This window comes from Corapipo altera, unplaced genomic scaffold (genome assembly GCF_003945725.1).
Source record: "Corapipo altera isolate COAL_440 unplaced genomic scaffold, ASM394572v1 308, whole genome shotgun sequence".
Classification (NCBI taxonomy): domain Eukaryota; kingdom Metazoa; phylum Chordata; class Aves; order Passeriformes; family Pipridae; genus Corapipo; species Corapipo altera.
Window position 1 is genome coordinate 5,577,275 of NW_020884925.1, and position 8,591 is coordinate 5,585,865.

Consider the following 8,591-nt stretch of genomic DNA (forward strand, 5'->3'; position numbering starts at 1 on the left):
GGGCCGTGAGGGGCCGGGCCGTGTGTGCGGGGCCGCCCCGCTCCCGCCCCCGCCAGGCCTGAGCAGCGCAGCCCTGATGGCGGCCCCGGTGGCGGCCCCGCGCTCCCGCCGCCCACCGACACGGCCCTGCTGACTCTGAACATTTCCTTTGACAACAACGAGGGAAGAATGGTTGAGGTCCACAGGGGCAACGGCTGGAGGATTCTCTTTTCTTTGTTCAGCCGAGGAAAGAGCAAACAGTGAAATATCTCCATCTCGAGAAATACGGTTAATGTGACTCTGAGAACAGGGCTGGTATAGGAGGATGTTCCTCGGAGCTGTAAAAGGACGCGTTAGAGGAAAGCACTGAAGGGCCCATCCCTATCTGACCAGGCTCTGCTCGGGGGGCCCAGCAGTGGCACAGGAGGAACGGGCATGAACTGATGCCCAGGAAGTGCCACCTGGCCACAAGGAAGAACTTTGCTGTGCAGTGACCCAGCACTGGAGAGGCTGCACAGAGAGGGTGTGGAGTGTCCTCATGGAGACATCCCAGAACCATCTGGACACAATCCAGTGCCATGTACTCTGGGGTGGCCCTGCCTGAGCTGAGAGGTGGGACCAGGTGACCCCCTGTGGACCCTTCAACCTGACCCATTGTGTGACTCTTAAGTTAAGAGAAGCCATTTCCTAACTCTGAGATACCACAGTCTTAAAAAGCTTTTGTGTCCTGTTTGGTTCTCACTATTTCAGAATATAATTTCTAAGTTAACTACGTGAATACATCTTAAGTTCTTCAGTAAGTGCAGTTGCTCCTGCAGTAGAGCAGATACAAATCTAGGGACTACAGATTAAAGAGACTGTACAGTCACAACACATGCCAAATATTTTACATGGTTATGTATCTGCCCCTGGCAAGAAGCAGAGTTCTATAGCAGAAAATTAAAATATTCTGTGAACTTCTCAGGTGATGTAAAGATGCTTTCCTGCAGGTTTTACTTTAAAGATCAGCACAGAATAAAACCTAGTCAAATTCAGCATTGATGAAGAAACATTTTAATATATACAAGATGCAACATATATAAAAAGGTAAATCACAGCTTCAATTTATGAACAGAGAGTGTTTTCTCCTTCTTCTGTTTCTTCTTTAATTTGCTTGCATCTTTGATTTGCATTTTTACTTGATCTTGTAGTTGAGAAAAGAAGGCCTGTGATGATTTCAAGGCTTTGTCTTTACCTTCATCCTGTCAGTGGACAAAAGATCTGTTATAACCAAGAAATGTACAAACAGTGCCATTGTATTACTTACTAGTTACTCACATATAATGGTATTTGACTTAAAAAAAATCAGGTAACTCATTTTCAAAGGTTATCTTCCCCCACATTTTTATTCCACTCCTGCTATCTAAAGATTACATTCCCTTTCTAAACAGCAATTAGCATGACAGGTAAGAGCAGGCATCAAGAACAAATCCTTACATGTCATGAACTACAACTGGGTATCTGTATTTTGTGTTCTGCTTGCCTTCTGAAAAGGTAAGCACATTTAAAAGTAACCAAGTTGTTTTTCCTGTTAGTTTCTAATACTTCCAAATTTCAGAGATTTTTAACATTTAATTTATAAGGCATCATAGGTGGTGCACAAGTTTACTGTTTTACAGCATGCAAAACAAAATCAGTCTGATGAGATTATAGGGAGGGCTCCACAAAAAGGACAAAGTTAACCAGGAATATTCTATTACACCACAGCTTCAGTTACTCAAATCTTAGAAAGAACACAGAAACCTCAATCTCAATTGTGCATTCAAGTAGTCCCACTTAATCAAGTGGAATGGTTTAAATGAAGGAAATGAGGAGCATGCTTTATTTGCAGGAACACCACAAAAAGGAGTACCTCACACAAAATCATTTCTGCTTTGAGAACATACTTTCACATAAAGTAGTTGTATCATAGAGTTTTTTCATAGTTTTGCATATCTAAATATTAAGCTGCTTACAAATTCAAATATATTCCATACTCTGAGTAAGCTTTTAAAGGTTCTAAAGAACCACGTAGGAATGATGTATCATAACTACAGCAGTACCATCTACATAAATATGCATTATTAACAAGGGGGTTACTGCAAAGTGCTACAGGAGCTGTATATTTTCAGGCCTCAATACTGACATCATGCTGTCAGGATAATTAACAAAATCAGGACTAAAATGCATTTAACCCTACTTTGCATAAGACAGCTACAACTAGAAAACTGCAGTTCAAAAGAACACAAGGGAAAAAAAGGGGAAGGGAGAATAAAAAATAAACATAAATAATAAAGGAATATGCATCTGCCCTTTCTGTGCCTTCCTCCCTCTTTCTTTGCAGCAGCTACACTTACCCTTTATATTTGCTCACACATAAGGTCACAAGGTTAGGGGAGTAAGCACAGATTCTATCCTTGTGCAAGATTTTTTGAGGGGATGAAGAAAGACTTGTGACAAGAGGGATGAGAGGGGAACAAACCTTATACTTTGTAATTCTTTGGGATATAGTAACCTTTTTTCTCTCTAGCTAAAACTGTCTATCCTTGGGATCTTAATATTCTGTAGCTGGGAAGCTCCAACTTAGACTGTCTTACCTTGAGCAGAGATGCTTTGCCTTCTTTTGTGAGCTGTTTTAATTTTGCTGCAGCAGCTTTTTTGCTGAGTTTTGTGCTTTGCTCTGGTTTCATCTTTTCAAGAAGCTTCTGGCGTTTCTCCCTCTCCCTTCGCCTCATACGTTTGTGGAGCTTTTTCCTTCTTAGTTCTCGTTTTTTGTCTGTGGGAGTCTTTTCTGCATCTGTTTTTACATCTCCAGCTTTGTTCTTTTCCTAGAGTGAACAAGATCCCTAGGTCCATAATCTGTCTCATTATTTCAAGTGAGTGCCAGCTCAAGGCAAGGCTGGATTAATGCAAAGGCCAAAAACTGGGAAAAGCTGGGAAATGAGATTTGTACAACTGATTGAGGACATGCTAATTGCTCTTCTTTACTGTCATTTAGCTTTCACCTTCCAAATACCCATACATATGTTGGGAAAACAGCATCACATAATAGTCAAGATCAAAAACGTAGCACAATATTACAGCACCAAATAAAGTGAACTCTTTCCCCACCTTTCAGTTAGCAAAAAAAAAAAACCACCCCCAAAAAAACCCCAACAACAACCAACACTAAAATGCTAGGCAAGAAGGTCCACAAGGTGAGGAACCACTCACCAGGGTGGGAAGGGGCAGAATTCCCACTGATCTGGCAGTAAACATCCTTCTGTAAACAACACAGATCCTCTCTCCATCCTTATGCAGTTTGATCCTTACCTTGATCTCCTCTGGTGCTAAGAGAGCAGCATCGCTGACAGCAACAGGGGCCACTTCTTCCATACTTATGGCTGGAAGGTTGGAAACTATTTTAACTTCTGGTACCGGCTGGAAACAAGGAGACACATTCAAGCCTGAGCACAGCAGCTCACACTAACTGAAGATACCCAGTGTTTGGGTTTGTTTAGAGCCAATCATAGTGCATTTAATGTGAAGTAAGAATGAGCTCAGTAAACATCAATGTTTACTTTACTTTCCGTTTCTGAAATATATTTTGAAGTATCCAGTTTAAAAAACGGGGGGATACCCAACTTTATGAAACTTATGTACTTACTGGTTTGGGTGTGAAGTGGAAGTTACAGAGTGCATCCAGCTTCAGGAAGAGCGAGTCCATCATTTCCTGAATTTCTTTGTGTTCAGGATTTTCTTCCTCTTCAGTCTTTTGCTGCATTAATAATGCAATGTTACTGCAACACCATTCCTAAAGGTATTTTACTTTAGTAAGACTGATAACAGCACAACGTACAACTAGGAGCCATTTCACTGGTGAACACCAAGAGAAAGATGAAAACTCTGTAAGCAGAGTTAGCAGTGTATAAATGAACGTTCAAGATTATGTGGTGTGAACCTGAAGGAAAGGCAGTTTCTGTTACCTGGTGAAGTTTCACGTATTCTTGCTCATAGATTTCAGCAAGACTCAGCTTACTCTTTTCATGATCCAAAGTGATACGTTTCTTGTATTCAAAAGCCTCCTCTTTCGGTTTTTCTTTTGGTACCACGTCATCCCACGCCTGAGGAAGTGACAAAGTAATGACCAAATGCAACTACAGTCAAATATCAGGTGGTACAGCTTATTTGGAACATTTTTCAATGAATTATCTGGCACGCTAACTAGTTCATGCATGTGGCTTCCCAAAAACTCAGGAAGTTTCACATTTCCATTTGAAAAACAAAAAAAGTAATAAAAGTTATAACTCTAGTTTGTGTCCTTGTTTTTAGTGAATTCTGGCACAACCTGTAACAAATGTGTAATTTTCTTAAGTACTTAAAAACTCTCCCCCATATGTGCCAATTTTTTTTAATTCAACTAAGTCTCAACAAGCTGTGAGATACAAATTTTTTATCAGTGGCTTTTAAGAAAAATAAAGTAAACAATACAATTTTTTTAGCAGTGGCTTTTAAGAAAAATGAAGTAAACAACTGAGTTTTGATCAGTATTCAGAATGCTCAGAGCACTACGGATGGTAACAGCCAAAACTTACAGGCTGGCATTATATTCCTAATAAACTCCTTACAGTTTTATCTGCAAACACTCATTTTTTGAAGCACACCACAATCTGGCATATAACAGTGATGTAAAAATAGGGCTTCCTAGAAATCTAAAGACACACTGATCAAGGCAGAAGAATAAAACAGTCAGTTGCAGAAATTCAGATAATTCTACACCTGGAAGTGCTTCATCCTTGGAACGTGCCCTGTGAATGAAATCTATGAACTAAACAGGAAGGAACAAGTCAGGTAATATTGACCTCATCCAATATTCTCTGTTTAATGACATCTTCAAGCTGAAAAGTAGTTTCTTCTGTAATCACAGGTGCTGAAAGGAGAAAGAGAATTTTAAGATTAGTGTTTCTCCAGCAAGAAATACCTTTTGTTCTATAAAGAAAAAACAATAGAAAAAGAAAGTAAAACCTTTACATAAATGCAATAATTGAAGGCGAAGTAAGTAAACGTAAGCAGAAGTCATATTATGTAAGGCTTGTAAATTACTAAATCTGTCACTGAATTAATGAACTTTCAGTTTAATTAAAAATTAACAAAAAAATACTATAGTTTCCTGTAGTTTCCCCCATGAAAATGCACCACCTCAAAATCCCATGAAGAAGTTTAACTTGGTGTTTTGTTATCCTGCTCTTGAGTCTCAGGTGTTTTCAGCACGGTCAAAGGGAAGAACACTCAATGTGGTACCCAACATGCTTCCAGGAAAGCCCTCTCCCACTACTCACCCATTCGGACTGCATGGTCAAAGAGCACTGTTTCCTCCAGAAGGCTGTTCTCAGGTCGTTTTTGTCCAGTCACTTCTCCTTTAAGCTGCCAAGGTTTCTCCTCTAACAACTCTTCTTCTAAAGTTTTTATTTTCTTGCTCATCTGAAAAACACAATTTCCTAAGAAGTTTAAAACAGAGCTCACTAATAAATTCAAGGCACGAAATTAATACTTATTTCAGGTCCTTCTAACCCCTCCTCATATAAAAAAGAGGGAACATATGATTGCATATATATCTGATGTAGATAAGCCGTATTTTTTTTCTTACATTGTAAATACCCTCTCCATACTTGCCAGAACAAATTACACAAACAGTAAGAAAAATATTTGCCATTGTTTTGAAGTATTAGCAAAATTAAAATAAAAATAAAAAACCCCAGTGAAAACTGACACACAGTTACCTTCTCCTGCCTCTTCTCAAAAGATGACTTTGTTTCACTGGGCTCAATGCCCTTCTCTAATTGCATGTCAGTCACATCTTCTGTGTCACTGTCATCTGGCAAACTAAAAGTAACTTTTTTAGATGCTTCTTTACTTCTCATATTCTCCACCATTTCATCCATATCCTCAAACCTGTAATAAAATTTAAGATCAAATAAAGGTTGAAAAACCTCTACAATTTTTTACATGAAGATATTTCAGCCCTTAGACGTTCACCTGTTACAACTCACAGTTCAGAAATACAACATGTTTCAAAGATCCCTCCTAAAGCTAGGGGACACTAGGGAAACTTCTAGATAATGAAAATAATTTCAAAAAAATGAAGTTACAGCTCTTAAATGCTTTATGCAAATAAATATCAAGAGTCAATACTACAAAAAAAGGTAAACAAACCAATCTGAAATAAAGTGATAATGCAAACCATGCACATACAACAGTTAACTGAGAACGGCAAACCATGAAAGTGAGCCTGGCATTCCCACTGGTTTTTCTGCTTCACCTCAGTGTAAAATTACGAGGACATTTTCAAGTGCAAATAATGCAAATACTTACTCAGACATACTTTCTTCATTTTGCTCTTCAATAGCACTGTCTGCTTCCTCTTCCTGACCATCTTCAACGTCATTACCTACTAAGTCACCATCATCACCATCAACTGGATCAAAGAAATCTTTGTATGTCATATCTCTAGAACTTTTAATTGGCTAAAAAGGTGAGAGAGAAAAGGAAAAAAACAAACAACAAATGGCAGCTGTTAAGACTGACAGATATCAAAGGGTATCCTCTCTTCTGAAGCCTTTAGTGCCTGGGGAATGACACTACTGGTGGAACAGTAATTCAGTTAAGTGAAGCACTGACCTGTGGTGGGGCATCTTAGTAAAACTTATTTCTTTTACAAGTATTTAAAATACCCAACCACTTGAATATATGGAAGTCAAGGAGTGCTAGATTTTGCCAAATACGTGTTGGAATGCACACAAACTCCCTGGGTACATTTCTTACTTCTAGTAAGAATCTCTGGTAATATTAAATAACAAAAGATTTATTTTTCAAACAATTACTCATCAGCTTAAGCCATGTCAGAGTTACAAAGCCATGTTCCTGGAAAAAGCCCTTTGCTCTGCATCAGTCTCCTTTGTGATCTGTACCTGCCAGCTGCCAATGCTGAGTGACAAACCTTTTCATTGTTGGGTCCCCAGTTCTGCAAAGTGGTTTATTCCTTGTCACATACTATCTTCCTTTACTTAAGCAAAAGACCCAAGACCTAAGGAGCGACTGGAATAACAGAATGCTATATTCTTCCACACCAGGACATTTTCTTACCAGATATCCATGTTAAATACATTGTTAAAGTAAAGCTTCAGAGGGAGTCATTAGTCACCTCAGCAAACTTAACTAGGTAGTTTCTACTCGTAGTTCAACAGTTTATAGTCACCCTAACAGATACCAGATCTTGATTTAAAAGAAAAGAGATATCAGAAAATTATTTCACTAATATTCTTACTTTGACTTTAGCATCTTCTGATTCTTCTTCCTCATCATCTGAGATAATGTCTTCAAAATAATTAATATCATTTTCCTCATCATCATCTTCCTTCTCTGCCTGTTCTAAAAAAGCTTCCATCTCAGCCAGCTTGAAAAACTTGTCATCCACTACAGATTTTCTTCCCACTTTTTTCAATGTGGTTTCCTTGGCCGTTTTAGTTTGTTGCTCCAGTGCTTCAATATCAAAGTCAATATCAGAATCCTCATCACTGTATTTCTGCATTATGCTCTCTCTGAGTTTACTTTGCTTTTCTTTAGCTTTAGTTATATCTTTTGTATAAACATCCTTCTGTTCAGCTTCTGCTTCCATTATGTTGTCTTCCAATTCCTCCTCACTGCTGGGCTCTGCATCAGAGCCATCCTCTTCCTGGTCCGAGAGAAGACAAAGATTGTCATCCTTGGCATCCCTGGCAATGGATTTCCTGAAGAAATCGAGAACTGCACTGTTCCGGAGCTCCAGTTGTTGCCAAATCTGTTCCTCATCAAAGTTTTCGATCACCAGCTCTTTTAGAGGACCCCCAGGCACGATGTGGTTTCCTTTATTCAAATCATAGAGAGTCTTTGTCAATGCTCTGAAGTTGGCAGCCAGTCCCTCTTGCACACTAAGAGCAGGGGAAAAAAGAGAATTAAAAGCACAAGTTCGTATTAGTTTTTCACTTTGCAGATTTTACCAGCTCTGATTCGTTTTACACCTTCCATGAAGTTATCGCATGGTCACATCTGCTTAGGCATTCTGGTGCTACAGAACAGCAGCTCTCAACAACTATTGGGATGGCTTAACCTTCTACACATCTCCTGGAGTACTGCCACTACACACTCCTAGAAAAAGAGACATAATTCCTAATCCTTTCAGCTTCATTACACTTTGTGTATGAAGCAGCAGCTGCACAGAACACTCCACCCTTCTCTAGCTGCATCTTACAGCAGCATAAAATTTCGATCACATATAAGCGTTCCAGGAGTAAACAGTACAGCACTAAACACCTCAAACACCCGAGACCCAGGCCCTTGGTTTTGAAGCGGTGACTGCCTTCCTCCACAGCCTCATCCTCAGCGGTGACTGCCTCCCTCCTCGGCCTTTACACCGGGTTTTTCTCTAGTGCCACCAATGCTTCCCCCCGCCGCGTACCTGAGGAAGCGCTCGGGGCGCGCGGCGGCCGCTCCCGTTACCCTGAGGCCCGTCTGGATGCCCTGGATGCCCGGGATACCCGGCACGGCCCCTGCCGCCATCGCTCCGCCGACACGTGCGG

General features: G+C 40.0%; 1 protein-coding gene across 1 annotated transcript; it reads right to left on the reverse strand.

Moving 5' to 3' along the window:
• Positions 1–1,004: 1,004 nt before the first annotated feature.
• MPHOSPH10 (M-phase phosphoprotein 10) lies at positions 1,005–8,585 on the reverse strand. Its single transcript, XM_027657853.1, has 11 exons — positions 8,471–8,585; positions 7,301–7,943; positions 6,349–6,500; positions 5,757–5,928; positions 5,316–5,457; positions 4,839–4,906; positions 3,963–4,100; positions 3,644–3,754; positions 3,310–3,417; positions 2,595–2,825; positions 1,005–1,220 (listed from the first exon to the last, which is right to left on the reverse strand). The coding sequence occupies exons 1-11, from the start codon at positions 8,569–8,571 to the stop codon at positions 1,071–1,073; spliced, it is 2,016 nt and encodes a 671-aa protein (XP_027513654.1). The 5' UTR covers positions 8,572–8,585; the 3' UTR covers positions 1,005–1,070.
• Positions 8,586–8,591: the final 6 nt, after the last annotated feature.